The sequence below is a fragment of the Aspergillus campestris genome (assembly GCF_002847485.1).
Source record: "Aspergillus campestris IBT 28561 chromosome Unknown P168scaffold_4, whole genome shotgun sequence".
In the NCBI taxonomy this organism is placed as follows: Eukaryota; Fungi; Ascomycota; class Eurotiomycetes; order Eurotiales; family Aspergillaceae; genus Aspergillus; species Aspergillus campestris.
The window spans coordinates 454974-470819 of record NW_020194339.1 but is presented as its reverse complement, the minus strand read 5'-3'; the positions used below and the strand labels follow the sequence as shown (position 1 = coordinate 470819).

General features: G+C 53.2%; 4 protein-coding genes across 4 annotated transcripts; 2 read left to right on the top strand and 2 right to left on the bottom strand.

Annotated features, from left to right (window-relative positions):
• Window positions 1-262: 262 nt before the first annotated feature.
• On the bottom strand, window positions 263-6056 carry ubaA (E1 ubiquitin-activating protein ubaA; the record flags this gene model as incomplete). Its single annotated transcript, XM_024838734.1, has 13 exons — window positions 5673-6056; window positions 5527-5615; window positions 5367-5452; window positions 2530-5311; window positions 2365-2475; window positions 2165-2201; window positions 1868-2038; window positions 1645-1813; window positions 1487-1573; window positions 1205-1383; window positions 523-1088; window positions 372-386; window positions 263-338 (listed from the first exon to the last, which is right to left on the bottom strand). The coding sequence occupies exons 1-13, from the start codon at window positions 5676-5678 to the stop codon at window positions 263-265; spliced, it is 4374 nt and encodes a 1457-aa protein (XP_024694079.1). The 5' UTR covers window positions 5679-6056.
• Window positions 6057-6308: 252 nt separating this feature from the next.
• Window positions 6309-9082, top strand: P168DRAFT_250166 (putative gamma-tubulin complex component GCP4). Its single transcript, XM_024834204.1, has 2 exons — window positions 6309-6575; window positions 6629-9082. The coding sequence occupies exon 2, from the start codon at window positions 6644-6646 to the stop codon at window positions 8939-8941; it is 2298 nt and encodes a 765-aa protein (XP_024694078.1). The 5' UTR covers window positions 6309-6575; window positions 6629-6643; the 3' UTR covers window positions 8942-9082.
• Window positions 9083-11527: 2445 nt separating this feature from the next.
• Window positions 11528-13185, top strand: P168DRAFT_309802 (putative short chain dehydrogenase/oxidoreductase). The gene is made up of 2 exons (XM_024839332.1): window positions 11528-12004; window positions 12084-13185. Exons 1-2 carry the CDS (start codon window positions 11704-11706, stop codon window positions 12761-12763), a joined length of 981 nt encoding a protein of 326 aa, XP_024694077.1. The 5' UTR covers window positions 11528-11703; the 3' UTR covers window positions 12764-13185.
• A 155-nt stretch (window positions 13186-13340) lies between these two features.
• P168DRAFT_288945 (putative MFS transporter) lies at window positions 13341-15470 on the bottom strand. Its single transcript, XM_024836902.1, has 5 exons — window positions 15041-15470; window positions 14315-14979; window positions 14186-14253; window positions 13602-14082; window positions 13341-13566 (listed from the first exon to the last, which is right to left on the bottom strand). The coding sequence occupies exons 1-5, from the start codon at window positions 15426-15428 to the stop codon at window positions 13459-13461; spliced, it is 1710 nt and encodes a 569-aa protein (XP_024694076.1). The 5' UTR covers window positions 15429-15470; the 3' UTR covers window positions 13341-13458.
• Window positions 15471-15846: the final 376 nt, after the last annotated feature.

Here is a 15846-nt window from a genome sequence, read left to right as displayed (position 1 = left end):
ACTACGCAACCCCATCATCATCTCCCGCGTCACAGCTAGCCACCCCGGCGCTCCCACCCATACATATCCTCCTGCATCCTGTCGGGCCGTCTACCGTTACAAAACCAAGCCAATGTTTCGGGGCAAACGCTCGCAGCTCGGTCCACCAGGAACTAACCGTTTGCATAACTAACACACAACCACCCACCCTCGCATGGCAAGGCGTCGTGCGGCAAAGCATATTGGAGTTTTTCTTCTTCTTTATTTCTTTGATTTCCGCTGATTATATTCTTTTTGCTACCATCTCGTTGTACACTGGATTCCCCTGGTTGATCTGTGGAATACACAGAACCCATATACTACTATTATTATTGTTTACTTTTTTCCCTTACTTTTGGGGGGTGTATCTAGAAACATATATTGGCATTACTGCCTTGTTTGAATAAAGTGAAGAGATATTATGATATAGAACTAGTAATCATTATGTATAGCAAGAATAACATACGCACCGCTTATACTATACCCCCTGCAATAGCTACCTACTTCGCCGCAACAGCAGCAACCTCCTCCCCCGCCGGCAAAACATCCGGCACCGGCCCAACAGGCGTAATCCCATAAGGATTAATCTGAGAATGACTCCTCGTATAATGCAACTTAATATGATCAAACTTAGTCGTCTCCCCAAAAGCAGGAACCTCCCAATAAAGCCTGCGCATCCAGCGATGCAGCGCGGGGTAGCCGCTCCTGATATCGCGGATATTGCACTTGAAGTGCTGCACGTAGACGGGGTCGAAGCGGATGATGGTCGTGAAGAGTCGGATGTCGGCTTCTGTTATGGTGGACCCGAAGTAGTAGGGTCCCGGGGTGGAGGAGAGGTGGGATTCGACTTTGTCGAGGCTGGTGAAGAGCGAGGTTACGGCTTGGGTGTAGGCTTCTTGGGTTGTGGCGAAGCCGGAGCGGTACACGCCGTTGTTGATTGTTGGGTAGATCCAGGAGTTGGCGGATTCGATGGATTCTTGGAGGGGGGTGGGGAAGAGGGAGACTTTTTGGTAGGTGGAGGGGAGGAGGTCGTCGAAGGTGGTGTAGAGCATGCGGATTATTTCGGAGCTCTGGTTTGTTTGTTAGATGTTATTCTATCTCTTTCTCGAACAATTTCTGTGTGTCTCTCTCTCTCTGTGTCCGTCTATATCGATTGTGGAAGAGTGGAAGAGAGGGGAAAGCATACCTCATTGCTCACAATCTTCTGCGCCTTCTTATCATACAGCACAGGGACGGTAAACCGACCACTGTAGTTCGGTTCATCGGCGAAGTAGATCTCGCGGAGATGGGTGAATTGCGGATGCAGCGGGTCTGGGGTGAAGTTTTCGGTAGGGACTGCTTCGTCTTGGGTTGCGAATCGCCATCCTGCTATCATTAGCCTTGATACATGAAACCATGTATGCGTATGTATGCATGCGTGCGTGCATGCATGCATAATGCATAGGAGTTGAATGGGTAGGGAACTCACCCCCCTCTCCCAAATGCCAATGGACGGACGTATACGAGATGATATCCTCCAATCCCTTCAATTTGCGGGTGATCAAAGTGCGATGAGCTACTCAATTAGCCAAGTCCACTTTGCACCCAACAAGAGCCCCCAAAACAGGGGGAGGAGGGAAGACTCACCCCACGGACACGCATACGAAACATAAAGATGATATCTGCCCTTCTCAGGGGGAAACTCCGCGCCTGGTTCGCTGGAGATCCAGTTCCGGAAAGACGACTCCTGGCGCTTGAATTCGCCGGATTTGTCGTTGGGGTTGACCCAGTTGGTTATTTTGTTTGGCGTGTTGGTCTGTAATTATTATTATTAGTGAGGATCTAGATTGGGGGAGGGGTAGGCACGTACGGCCATGGTGCGTGTTGGTAGTGCGGAGATTACGGAGCTTGATGAGGGTCTGTAGGTTGGCGCGGGCGCGATGACTCTGGGTGATGCGATGCGCTGGGTGATGCGGTGAGTTTGGCGGAGGAAGGAGAACATGAGAGAGTAATATCGAGGACAAAGGGCTGGTGGTGATAACTGGTTAAATAGGTTTGGGGTCGTTGGTTTGGGTGCGGGGAGCCATCCAAGGGCGATGACGTTTTGGGCCGATTTTCTGCTGACCGATCTTGTATTCAGATCTTACAAAGCTTGACAAGCACTTACCAACCTTATCAATCTAGTCTCAAGGGTGGGTTCTACACTAATTACCCAACCAGAATTTAAGCAGGAGAGAAATACTAGCATTGCTTCCATGTAATCATTTCTAATCGAGTTCCAATAGATACAACCCATAGTCAAAAGGCAAAGTTTATATTTTTATACCGTAGCCGATCGCTTACTTCTGGAGAGTCACCATCACGTACGGAATCTCCACATCCTCCTCATTCTGGTCCTCGGCCGTCACCTCGAAGATGACGTTCTTCTGGTGATCCGGAACGGGCTTCTTGCTGATGTGCTCCACCAGCTTGCTCATCCTGTACAGCAGTTAGTCAATTGGCACGGGGGTATGGAGTTTCGGCACAACTTACGGCATCGGAAGGCGGTCCTTCAGCTTCGACGGCGGGTAGAAGCTGGCATACAACAAGCTGACTCCCGAGCTCACCATGCTGATATCCAGGCCCAGGTCCTCAAAGTGCTTGATGAAGTCCTTGAGCGGGATGTCCGCCACCTCGAAACGGTCCCAGATCTTGTCCACCGTGACTTCACCATTCTTACCCATGTATTTGCCCTTGGGACTGGCGATGGGCTCGCTGAAGCCCAGGAAGGGAAGGGCAAGGTTGACGAACCCGTTCTTGTACTGTTCAATGTCATCCTTGCCGTCGATGATCTTGTACAGCTCCAATGCAACCAGTCCGGTCACCAAGGCAGTGGCCGTGGCAATCGCAGGGATGATCTTGCCAGCGATGAACTTGGTCCGGTGGCGGTCGGCCTGAGGAATTTCGTAGTTGTCGGCACGGAGATTGCTGGCGGCCGTGATGAAGTCGATGTGGTGGTTGGTATCATCGTCCTTCTCGAACTCCACGGGGTTCAGGCGGAAGCCGGCAAGGGATTTGGGCGACGGGAGCGACTCAACCAGATTCGGGATCTCGTTGCCATCATCGAAAGACGACCCGGATTGAGCGTTCGGGTCGGCTTCGTTCTCATCAGCCTGGATCTTGATCCCAGACTTGGGCGTGAACTCCGGGACGATGATGTTGTCGACGACCTTGCGGTAGTACTCCTTATCGGCACTAGGGCTCTTGATGCCGTAGTTGAACGCGTGCAGGTTCGCACCCGCGATGATGAACCCAAGGTGGGTGGGGTTGGTGCTGTCGAACTTGAGCGGCGTCGGAGCCCGCTTAGGGCCAGACCAGAAAGGTTGGCCCGAAGAGGTCGTGGAGTCCTTGGGGAAGTTGTAGAGCAATTGTTGGATGGCGTTGTTGTATTGATTCTCAAATTGGGTACGGGCCCACACGATGCAATCGTCAAACGTCAACGGCTTGTCCGTCACCAGGAAATCGCGCAGGTGCTCCAGGGTCTGCTTCTCATTGCCAGCCTGCTTGAGCGTTTGCTCAATGTAGTTCGGCTGGGACAGGTACATGTTGACCGCCTCCGGGGGACCAACGAAGTACGTCTGGAAGAGATCCCGGGCCCAGGCAATGGTGTGCTCGATGCGGTTGGGGAAGCTCTTGAGCGTGCACATCGGGAACGTCTTCTCAGGAGGATCCTGGGAGCTCGAGTAGGACTCGGTGATATGCGGAAGGATGACCTGGGTATTGCCCTTGGTGCCAAGGGTGCCGCTCTCGAGCAAGGGCTTTCGGAAGAAGACGCAGCGTCGGTCGACGTAGGTTCTCGCATCAACATTGTCCAACGCATTGGTAACCCCGTCCAAGCCTTCCCAGAATTTCTCGTCGAAAACGTGTTCGGTGTCGGGTCCCACCCGATCGCGGAGCGCGACGATCTTGCCCTGCAACTCCGGGTTCATGGTTTGGATTGCCGTAGTCGCACACTCGCTCTTGAGCCGACCAACATCCTTGGTACGGAAGAGGAACTGTCGGTTGAGGTTGCTCTTCTCAATCTGATCCATGTCGGTGATGAAGATCTTCCCCTTGGGGCCGGTTCCCAGACCCATCATGGCCCAGTTCTTCAAGGTTTCACACCCAATGGCTCCAGCGCCAACGAGGAACTGCTTGACGTTGGAGATCTTATCCTGGAACTCCTTGCCAAACACAGCGATCTGGCCGTCGTAGCGGCTCCCGAGAGGCTTGCAGCTCTCCTCAGAACGAGTGGTAGAGGAGGGAAGAGACTCCAGGGAGTCAAAGTAGAGCCACTGATTGATAGGGCTGAATTTCCCAGACACCGCTTTCAGGACTTCCTGGGCTGCAATACCACCGAACAGCGCAGCGAGAGGATTGAGATCACCACGAGCTTGGTAACTAAGCTCCTTGATAAGCTTCTCGTCCAACTCCACCTTGTCCTCTTCGCTCGAGGCGAGATCGTTTGCGATCTTGAGCACATCCTGGGCGTCGCTCTCATGGTGGGGGCGAGGAAGCTGGCCATCATGGTTCTCGGCGAACTTATGAAGAGCCTGGACACCGATATGCATCTGCTGGGGACGATCGAACTTGGCGAAATCGGACATCACGAGCTCTGGCTTCTTCAACTGTTCGCTGAGCGGCTGGAAGTCTACAAACTTGGGCATCTTGACCTGCGTGAAGAGGCCGCCACTCTGGTACGTTCCAAGGCCAGAGACGTCTCCGATAGAGAAGGTATAAGGGCCCTTGACGGTGACCTTGCGGGGTGCGCTGTCGTTCAGACCCTCCATCCCCTTGACCTCGGAGAAGGTCACAAAATCGCCGTCTTCCAGACCATGGCGAGTCTCATCTAGCGCCGAAACCAGACCAGTGTCATCAATTCCAGCCACAATGCCGCTCACAGCCTCTTCGCCCGTCGCATCGCCAACGGTGAAGTTCTTGCCAAAGTCGTTGAAGAGGTAGCCAAAGAGACCGAAGGTGTCCGTGACGGTGACGTAGATGCCGTTCTGGTGGCAAAAGTCGGCGATGGCCAGCTGTTCCTTCAAAGGCGTCAGGGTGAGGACGACGGCCTGGTAGCGTTTCAGCTGCTCCAGGTCCTCCGCGATATTATTTCCCTCGTGCACCGTGACGGGAACGTATGAGTTGAGCTCCGCCACTCGGGGAGCCGTTACTTCGGCGCGGGGCTTGCCGACGTCTTCCGACTGGAGGAAGAACTGGGATGATAGATCGGAGATGGCGACGGGGGCAGGGTCGTAGAGGGTGAGGGACTTGACTCCGGCCAAGGCAATGTTCTTGGCTGGATATAGTCAATCAGCATTGCCACATAGTATGCGGAGGGCGACCCGACTTACCGATCTCAACACCCAAGCCCTTGAGTCCAACAATGAGCACATTGGAGGAGCCCATACGTTTCATCGCCTCATGACCAAGGACATAGCTATATTATGGTGAAGAAGTCATTAGCAGGGGATGCTCTACATAAAGGGAATGATGAACGGAGATTATACTCACAGCTGTCGGCTGTACAGAGACTCGTCGATCTCCCCTTGCTTGATCATCTCGACCGTCTCCTGGGGAGTATCAACCTGCATCTTGGAGTCCTATCGATCATCAGAAAAAGATCATTACAAGACAAGCGTGTTGGCTATTCAACATACCGTCATGATTTTCTTCTCAGGTGGCAGTACTGTTTTATCACCAGACGCTCTTCGCTTTCCCAGCTTCGTAGCGTCACGAACGGGAATTTCCGAAGAAATTGTGGAAAATTCCTATGAAAGCCTTGCAGCTAGGCAAGACTTTCCAACAATGCTGAAGTCTACAACTCCCAGTGCAGACCAAAGAGGGGCAGATACTTAGGAGGGGTCAAGTATCTGCGGGAGCGGCGAGCGGGGTGATTTATCAGTGATCCGCTGTAGGTAGGAGATGCGTTTATTTCGAGGGACTCAAAGTTGAGAAGGGTATGAAGCAGTAAAGAAACAGAGAGTATGAAAGCGTGAGCAGACGAAACAGAAAGAGAGAGGCGTTAGTTGAGAAAGGTAAGGTAGAAACGGAGATGGGCGTCCAGTTGGGTCACTTCGGCGACGTAAGAGGGACAAGCTCAGCCCGTTTGTCTGGTTTGTTCGGTGGCTGATTCAGCATGTTTATTGATTATGTAAAGTGTTAGTCATCTTGGCTGATGGACTCCAGTTCCCAAAGAGGACTAGCGTCGACTGGCCATCTCCATCTATTCTTTTGACCTGCCGCGGAATTCCTGACTGAGATGAGGATCTCCATGCTGATGATGATGATTGATGGCTATGATGTGATTCTTCCGTCATGTTCCTACAAAGCATGATACCTTCAACCCAGATCATACTTGAATTGACCAGTTCTATCATCTTCCCAAGGCAGGTTGCGCGTTGACGCGACGCGCGATTGCCCACAGACCCTAGAAGTCAAGGCCTGTGTCGCCAGCAGATACCCCGCCAATCCCTGTACATGTGCCGATACGAGCTCCTTGGAAGCGGGCTTCTATATTGGCAGCGCAAAAGGCCGACATTGGAGGAAGATCCATCCCCGGTGTAGGTAGGACCGCTCGCATCTTGCCCTTCAATATTCTGACAGCCGTCCGCAGAGAGCTCCAGCCAGCATGCTCCACGAGATCCTTCTCTCCCTCTCCGGCCAACCGTCACCCCTCTTCAATGCCCGAACCGAAGAAGGTCTGGTCTCTGATGATGCCTTTCCTCTCCTGTCACCGCCCGAGAAAGCACTCCTCGCCTCCCTTGCCCGTCTGAGTCGGCTACATGCGCGCCTGCGTGCTCACACCACCGCCATATCCTCATCCCACGCGTCTGTCATCTGTCGGTCCGTCTCCACCGCGATAAGCACGGAACACCTCGGGGGGTTTCAGAAGAAGATCCTCGAAGTAGAAAAGGCCATCTTGGTTGAGGATAGCGGCTATGTGGGCGGCTACGGGATAGTGCCGTTGTCGACGATTGTGGGGGAATTTTCTCCGTGGACACGGCGCCTGGAATGGCTGTGGGAGGTGGTCAGGTTCATCCTCCCCGATCCGAAGGCGAGCCGCAATCAAGGCTGCGCAGGTGCCGCCTTGATTGATCGTCTCCGCTCGGAGTCGCAGACCGGGTATGTCGATATTGAGGAAATGGCGCTGCACCTGGTCAGGATCGCGGAGACGGCTTGGATGCGACAAGTGTCAACCTGGCTGTTGTATGGGAATGTCCCGGTGCTTGGAAAAGACGATTTCTTTATCCAAGAAGATAGGGTCTCCCCGGATACCGCGCAGGCGTCTTTTGTCCTGCATACGAGTTTATTGCCAAAGTTTGTTTCGCCGCAGACGGCGTCGTCCATCTTATTCATTGGGAGAACATTGAACCTGATCCGCGCGAAGCGCAATGCTTCTACAACCAGGCCAAGCGGCCTACCAACCTATCCGGTGACTCTGCAAGGCGAGCATGTCGAATACCTCGCTGCGTTACAGTCGCCCATCGCGAGCTCGATGCTATCCAACGCGGTCGATGCCATCCGACTGTCGTTGTCGCAGAGCACCCTCTCAAAGATCCTACCGCTTCCTAAGATCCTGGAAATTCTATCTGTCCTTCATGACTTTTTGCTTCTACGACGCGGCGAGTTTGCCATGGCGCTCGTCTCGCACGCCGACGTGCGGCTGCAGGAAAGACCCATGGCTGCCCGAACGAAAGCGGTGGATGGTCTGGGAGGGCTGTCCGTCAAAGACGGGGACGTCATGGCAACGCTGGGACACGCGCTGTCCGAGCTTTATTCCCTGCAGTCTGAGGAAGATCCCGTGGATGACGCGCTTGATCTCGCCAAAGACCTCCTACGGCTCTCTGTCGGCGGGCAGAGCAACTCCACGGCAGCCGGTCCGGCGGAGTTAGCCGGGTCTGGACTGTCACCAGACATCTCCCAGGTCGCGTTCGACGACCTCCTATTTCCAGCACCAACCTGCCTCTCCGTCCAAGTCGGGCCCCCTCTCGACCTGTTTCTCTCCACCTCCGACATCTCCGTCTATTCAAAGGTGCACGCTTACTTACTCGGTATCCGGCGCGCGCAAATCCGGTTAAGCGGACTCTGGAAGCACACGTTTCTCCGGCGAAACCACCCATCCCCGTGGGGCCCGCCACGCAGCAACTCGGCCTTTGGGCAGAACATGCTGAGCGTGGGCCGACAACGAGACAACACGCGGACGCGGCAGATGCGACCCGTGTGGGCAACCAGCAGCGCCTCTCTCTTCCTCCTATCCGAAATCGGAAGCTTCTTCCAAGCCGAAGTCATCCAGGGCTCCTGGCAGCATTTCCAAACCTGGATCGAAGATGGCCAACCATCATCCCCGACAAGCTCGCGACCGGGAACTGCCTCATCGGCGCAGAGCAAGCCACCAGACCACCCCGACCACTCCACCACCCGCCCTCCACGGCATGACCCCGAGACCCTCACGGTCGCACACCGGCGATACCTATTCGCACTCGTGCAGTCGCTCTTCCTAACCGACGTCCCATTCACCCAATCCCTCCGATCGCTCCTGAAGCGAGTTGACCATTTCGTCGCGCTGGTCATCCGCCTGCAGACGATCCAGCGCAACATGGACCTCGAAACAGACGAAGGCGTGGTCGACGCGTTGGCCGATTACGCAGGCGAAGAGACCGAACTGTGGCAGGCGCTCGGGGCAGCGCGGGGCCGGATGGAAGTCAGCATCCGGGAGGTGGTCGCACGGTTACGCGACATCGACGACAGCCGATCAGCCGAAGGACGCGAGATATTCGCCCTCGGCCAGCGAACGCACCCCTCCGCCGAGAGTTGGACCGGGTGCGCAGGACCAGACGGCGCTCACTATGTGCCTCGCAAGACGGCGGGCGTCGACCGACTGCTGATGAAGCTGGACTTTGGGAATGCCAACGGGAGTCGCGTCTAGACTGCTGGATCCTGCATTGTAGTCGCCCTGCTGGTGGAGAACTGTCTGGCCAACCAAACGGGACCAGGGATCGGCCAACTGGTTTGATCTTAATGCAGACACGCTGCCGTCACCTGACACCTTCCATCCCTTCTAATCAAGTGTTTTACCTTTTTAAATTTATAATTCATCTTTTAAGTTTAAGTATGGTTAATTAGAGTAGACCTCAGGGTGGAATTTCGGCTGGACGAGAGCAGTTCCAGGGAGAAACAAGGTTCGATCTGACCATTGGATCTCTCCAGATGAGACAAGATACACCAGACAGATCTCGGTCCTGCACGATTCGTCCACTACTGCAGAGGTACCATATGTAGCTCCTTTGAATAGTTAGTGATGGGAGTCTGTCATGCACAAAGTACCACGGGAATCCCGTCCTTTAGATGCATGAACAAGTATCACCTGGCCTGCTCCTGCATAGATTATTGCATCTATCTGGAGCTTTTCATCCTTTGTTCTCAATCCTTTTTCCCACGTCAAGCAATAACAAATATAGATAGAATTTTCATCATGTCAGCTGATAGACAGATATTATATATTTTCCTCAATTTAGATCATTTTCATTTAGTTTATTTTATTATTGTTTTATTTTATTGATTTATTCAGCGGAGGATCACCTCCCTTGCTGCGGAGATCGGTTCCCCTGCGCCGCGGAAGGGCCGGGTTATTTCTGTTATATTATTTTATTGAATGCTTGACTGAAATTGATTGATTTCAATTGTCAAATCCAATGTAAATGTATTACTCAGATATATTTTTGCTTTTCGATTTGAAAAATCTGAAGCACGCATGATCTCCGACAAAGTCGGGAGGAATCCCCGGGTTACCGAATGCGGAGAACCCGGGTGTGGATAAGGTGGACCGTGCGGGAAACCCGTTGTCGGTCGAGACTTTCTTTCTTTCTTTTTGAGTATCACGGACTCCGATTGAGTATTGTCTATCTCAACCGGTTAGATTAGAAGTCTGTACTTTTGATCTTTGATCTTCCCCTGTCGCGATTGCTCGCACGAGCCACTTCATGCATTCTTGCGATTGTCGGTTCCCCTTGGAACAGGAATGGAATCTCTGGGAGAAGAAACGAGGAAATACAGAGACCCTAGCAGATCTAGATGGCAAGACTGTCTGTCCCCGGAATGGATGATCGGATTACCCTTTTCGGTAGGATGATGAATCTGATGCATGCCCTTCACGATGCTGGGCGTGCAACGCTGCGACAAGTGAGATCGTGGGACAAAATCCAAGGTGGAGAGGAGGAGAGATCCTTTCCCTGGAATCTGATCCTTTCTCTGTCCACCGACATTTAACCTGGGCGTTTTATTTTCAAATTTGAAGAAAAAAAAACCCCAATCAGGATAAACCGTTCAGATCATACCAATTTTATGACGGGGAAGGATGCAGGACCCAGAACAGAGAAAATCTAGAAAAGACCCATGACCCCTCTTTCTCTCCAACAGATGGGTCCGGAAGATGCAAGGATGAGACCGAAAAAAGAAACAAGCCGGCTCCACTCCCAGTATTCTTATCTTCCTGCAGGATGGGGGCACGGGAGTTGTGGGGTCCCACCCAACATCCTCTTGGGTTTGACTACGCAGAGCGGATTACACCACCAGTGCGATGCCGAGTCCGTCATTGGAGCGTTGGCCTGTCTGGGTCCCCCATTCCCCGAGGAATGAATGAATGTGTTCAGCAACAAGCCGGGGAGAGCTTGTCTTGTTCTTCCGCCCCCTGGCTTTGCTTCCTGTCAACTGGCATAGAATCAAAACCCTTCATCAGGGAAGGAGGTATCAAGAATAAAAATTGCTGAGAATACCAGGTCTGACCGCTGTATTACTCGCTAGGAGAAGAAAAGAAAGGGGACACGTTAGCACCGGCATTGAAAATCTGATCCAGCAAAAAAAAAAAAAAAAATCGGCCTCCCCATACTCGGGAATCCCGTTCTGGTGGGCCATTCCACGAATGGATGATCGCCATCCCTCGATCAACTGACCACCCTGCCGGCCGGCTTCGGCGACCAGGTAACGGGGTTGGGGGTAATCTGTCCCAGAAAGTCACGATCCCCTCATGACTCCTTCCCCCTTATCCGACGGAGAGAGGGTTATGTGTTCAATGCTTGGCCATTCATGCCTTTTGCCCCCCTCCCTCTCTCCACATCCCTCGCCTCTTCCTATGGCAAGCTTTGACGGGTTCTGAGCTGGTGCATGGAGCTAGTTCCTGTCTCATGGATGTTCGCGGGTATGTTAAAATAAAATCGAAAAATTAAATAAACCTGGCCTCGTTGAAGTCATCGTGAACGCCGCTCTAGAACGCAATGGCGGACCCATCAAGGGCATCACGCGGCCTTCATGTTTTTCTCCCAGTCCCCATTTTTTTCTTTTCTTTTTTGCTCATGCATTCTATTTTATTTTTATTTTTGCGTCCTTCTTGTTTCGGCTCTGTCGTGCAACATCTCTCATGATTCGCTTTGGTCGGTTTCCTCGTAGTTGTCTCCACGGCCGTTCCCAGGACTATAAACCCCAGCTGCTCCTCCGTCGTAGACAGACCCATTGAACAATAACATCTTTGACTGTCGATATCTTCCCCGTGGTAGCCGTTTCTTGCGTGTCCAGTCGTCCTCTTTCTAGATTCCTCCTCGCTTCTTCTTCCCTTCCTCTTCCTCCCTCGTCTTCCCCATCTATACCTACCTAATATCTAATCTACCTAATACTATACACACCCCCACCGTAACAATGAGCTTCACCATCTCCCGATCCCTCCCCACTGCGCTGCGCGCATGCCGTCCCACCGCCGCCATCCGGCCCATCACACGAGCAGCAGCGGCCTTCTCCACAACACACAGCGCCAGCTCCCCTCCCCCCGGCGCCCATCACATCCAAACCCGCATGCCCTCCATGCGGCAGGAGCCCAAGATCAAGAACAACCACCGGTTCCAGGAATTCGACCTCGACGGCCGTGTCTACGCCATCACGGGTGGTGGCCGCGGACTCGGTCTGTCGATGGCTGAGGCCCTGCTGGAGGCGGGTGCCACAGGTTAGTCCTCCCTATCTCTCCAATCTCTCTCTATTTTTCCTTTCTTTCTAGAATGATAAAACTGACAATGAATAAACAGTCCACTGCCTAGACCGTCTCGACCAACCCCACCCCGACTTCGCCGTCGCCAAAGAGCACGCCGAGCGCGAATACGGCGGCCACCTCGAATACCACCAGATCGACGTGCGCAACGACACAGAAGTGAACTCGCTCTTCGGCGACATCGCCGGCCGCCACCAGCGGCTGGACGGCCTCATCGCCGCCGCAGGCATCAACCACCTGCAGAGCTCGCTCGAGTACAGCCAAGTCGCCCTCAAAGAAGTCATGGAGATCAACTACAACGGCGTCTTCAACTCCGCGACCGCCGCCGCGCGCCAGATGTTCAATTACCAGCAGAAGGGCTCCATCCTGCTGGTTGCCAGCATGAGCGGCCTGATCGCCAACAAGGGCATGACGTCGCCGGTTTATAACTCGTCCAAGGCGGCTGTTATCCAGCTGTCGAGGTCGCTGGCGATGGAGTGGGGTCGGCATGGGATTCGTGTGAATTCGCTTTGCCCCGGTCATATTATTACGCCGATGGTGGAGGGCGTGTTTCAGCAGAATCCGGCTGCCAGGGCTGTGTGGGAGGCGGAGAATATGTTGGGGAGACTGGCGTACCCTGAGGAGTTCCGGGGTACGGCGCTGTTTGCGCTTAGTGATGCGAGCAGCTTTATGACTGGGAGTACGCTGGTTATTGATGGGGGGCATACCGCTTGGTAGGTTGTTTATACTGCCTGCGGAAAAGAAAAAGAGGAAAAAAAGAAAAAGAATAGAAAGAGATAGAATGGCACTGGCGAGAAAGAAAGACAAAACGACGGCGCATTACGGAGTTTTTAGGGCTACGGGGTTGTTAAGTTATCCAGGATGATGTTGCTGCTTGATTTATTACCTCCTACCTCGACCTACCGATACTCTCCTGTGTTCTCTCTCCATACATACATAAAAGACACAGATACATACCTACATACCTATACATACATATCCATGTTTCCCTTTCTTTATTTCCTATTTCTTCGTCTAGCATTTGGGTTTGACTGCTCCTGTTTTTCTTTTGTTTTGCTTTCTTTATCAGTCACGAGTTTGGGGTCGAATTTGATATTTTACTTGAGATACTCAGTCTAATGGAATGTCATGAATGGTATCAAATCAAGTCTACGGTAACTTAATGAAATGAGATCAACTCAAATAATCTATTGCATCTACCATAAGTCTGAATGTGGGTGGGTGGCTGCAAAAAAAAAAAAAAAGAAAGAGATAGGGCTGTTGCATGTTACAATACCCAGATGATGGCTTGCATTACGATGTATTGATTTCCTACATATCAATCTATATACCTGTTCACCTATATACTATCTGGATACCACAATTACCACCAACAACATACCAACTATATAGTATCAAGATAAGGGGAAACATCACAAAATATAAGTGAACTTCTCTCCAGCCGCAACCTCCACCTGACCGCCCCCAATCAACACCTCACTTTCCCCACCCTCTAGCTCAATCACATCATCCTCCTGCTGCTGTTCCCCCGTTGCAAGCCACGATTAGCCCGCACAAGCAGCAGTCTCAGCACGACGGCCAGCGCCGCGACCAGCAGCATGAAGAACGCGCAGGTGGCCATGCCGCGCACGTACCATGGGCCGTCGGCGGCTGGGTAGAGGCGCGTGCCGAGCAGCGGGCCGCACTGCCCGATGAGGTTGAGCACGGCCATGGCGGCGCCTTTGCCTTCGGTTGCGGGCCGGTTGTCCATCGTCCAGGTCATGATCAGCGTGATGGCTGAGAAGAACCCCGCCACGGCGGGGTACACGCAGACATAGCGGATGAGTCGGTGGGCTGAGACTGGGAGGTGCGCGTGGAAGTGGCTGGTGAGGGCGATGAGGAGATACGAGGTGGAGGAGATGAGCGCGTGCAGGATGAGGTAGGGGCTGCGCTTGCGTCGGCGGTCGGAGATGTAGGCTGTGAAGAGGACGGAAGCGAAGGCGACGAGGTAGGGTGGGGCGGAGAGGGCTTGCGCGGAGAGGGAGGAGTAGCCCATGCTGTTTGGTAAAGGGGGTTAATCTCAGCGACGATCAAGGGTGCGTGGGCGTTGGTGGGCCCTAGGTGATGGTTCTTGGTAGGGTGGGGTAAGCTGGTACTTACTCCGCAATGATGGTGGGGAGGAAAACGGGCATCGAGCTAAAGGCGACATTGCAGCTGAAGAACATGAACTGTACCGATGGCTCTACATCAGTATATGGCAGTGAATCAAAGACAATAAAGAGGACTGACCGCGGCAATGTACGACTTGGGGTCCGCCAGCGTCTTCCCCACCTCGTGCCAGTTAATTTTCTTCTCTCGGGCCTGCCCGTAGTACCCCGATTTGGTGCTGCTGGCTTCCATGCGCAGCTGGGCTACCTGTCTCTGCCGCGGCGACAGGAACCAGGCACTTCCCGGCGCGTCGGGGATCACCATCCAGGCGACGACCGCCACGATCACACTGGGGAAGCCCTCCACCAAGAATAGCGTGCGCCAGGGCGAGATCGGGCCGTGGCGGCTGAGCCGGACGATTAGCCAGGCTAGAGTACTGGCGAAGGACGAGGCGAGCGGGGCGGCGGAGATGAAGAGTCCGTTCCGAAAGGCCAGCTCTTCGCGTCGGTAGAATAGAGAGAGATAGAAGGGGACCCCAGGCCCAAAGGCTGCCTCGGCGATGCCGAGCGCCGCTCTCAAAAACACGAGGGCGCCAAAGGAGGTCACGATCGACTGGAGGGAGGCGACCAGTCCCCAGCTGAAAACGCACAGGGCGACGTAGATGTGCGCCGGGACCAGCCGGTACATCAGAGTCATCCATTCAAAAAGGATGTAGGTAATGTAGAAAGCCGTCAGAACCCACTCGTATTGAGCGGAGGAAAGATGGAGATCATCCGTGAGTCCGGCAATCTTTGCATTTCCAATATCTACTATGCGGTTAGTCTTCCATCGGATGTGAATGATCAGGGGAAATGGGATCAGAATTACTAGATCTATCCAAAAAAGACAGGAGATATAAAAAAGCCAAGAAGGGAACGAGCTTGCGATCGAACTTCTTCACGACCTGTTGCTCCTCGATGGCCGTATACTTGGGCCGGGACTCTCGAGGGAAGTCATCCGGCGTGTCGTAACCATCGTCTTTACTCTCGTCATCTTCCGACGACCTATGCTGCTCGGGTCCAAAATCAGTCTGCAATCTCAATGAGCCGGCTACCGGACGATTCCAATTCATGCTGGGGGCGTCCCCGTCCGCATCAGACCTTTCCGAGGGTGTATCTAGTGGGGTGTTAAATGAACCGTTGCTAGAGGTTGAAGATGAGGTTCCCGCGGGGGGTCCCGTGGAGGTTCCCACCGGGGGAGGCTGTAAAGAGGCCATAGCAGATTTTTATCATCGAGGAATCAGGATGAGGAATCCATACTACTCGACAGAGGAAGAGTTAGATGAGGATTGATGAATCTCAAGATAAACAGGATAAACACAACTCAGGGACACGTGCGGCACGTGTTCGGGGGGGATTCCGTCGGCGGTGGAGAAGGCGGTGACCGATAACCAATCATTGACTGTCCCTGTGACGATTAGGGTTACTGACGACGGCCGACAGCGTCATCATCATCATATTCTGTGGTCGTGGTAATAGTCTGTCTTCTGCGTTATCTACATATTTGGCTGATATGGTGTTTTTAGCTGGTCGTTCCTGGGTTGACCATGGATTGACATACTGAGTGATGTACTAGTGCTGTGTTTATGACGTCATAAATCGATAGGTACCATGGGAACAATAGTAAACAGTCTG

Bases quoted from the DNA above. Each gene is read 5' to 3' on its own strand.
- P168DRAFT_250166 (XM_024834204.1), top strand. From the start codon at position 6,644: ATGCTCCACGAGATCCTTCTCTCCCTCTCCGGCCAACCGTCACCCCTC.
- P168DRAFT_309802 (XM_024839332.1), top strand. From the start codon at position 11,704: ATGAGCTTCACCATCTCCCGATCCCTCCCCACTGCGCTGCGCGCATGC. The intron at 12,005-12,083 runs GTTAGTCCTCCC...ATGAATAAACAG, and splicing joins GCTGGAGGCGGGTGCCACAG to TCCACTGCCTAGACCGTCTC.
- P168DRAFT_288945 (XM_024836902.1), bottom strand. From the start codon at position 15,428: ATGGCCTCTTTACAGCCTCCCCCGGTGGGAACCTCCACGGGACCCCCC. The intron at 14,980-15,040 runs GTAATTCTGATC...ACCGCATAGTAG, and splicing joins GTCTTTTTTGGATAGATCTA to ATATTGGAAATGCAAAGATT. The intron at 14,254-14,314 runs GTCAGTCCTCTT...CCATCGGTACAG, and splicing joins CCAAGTCGTACATTGCCGCG to TTCATGTTCTTCAGCTGCAA.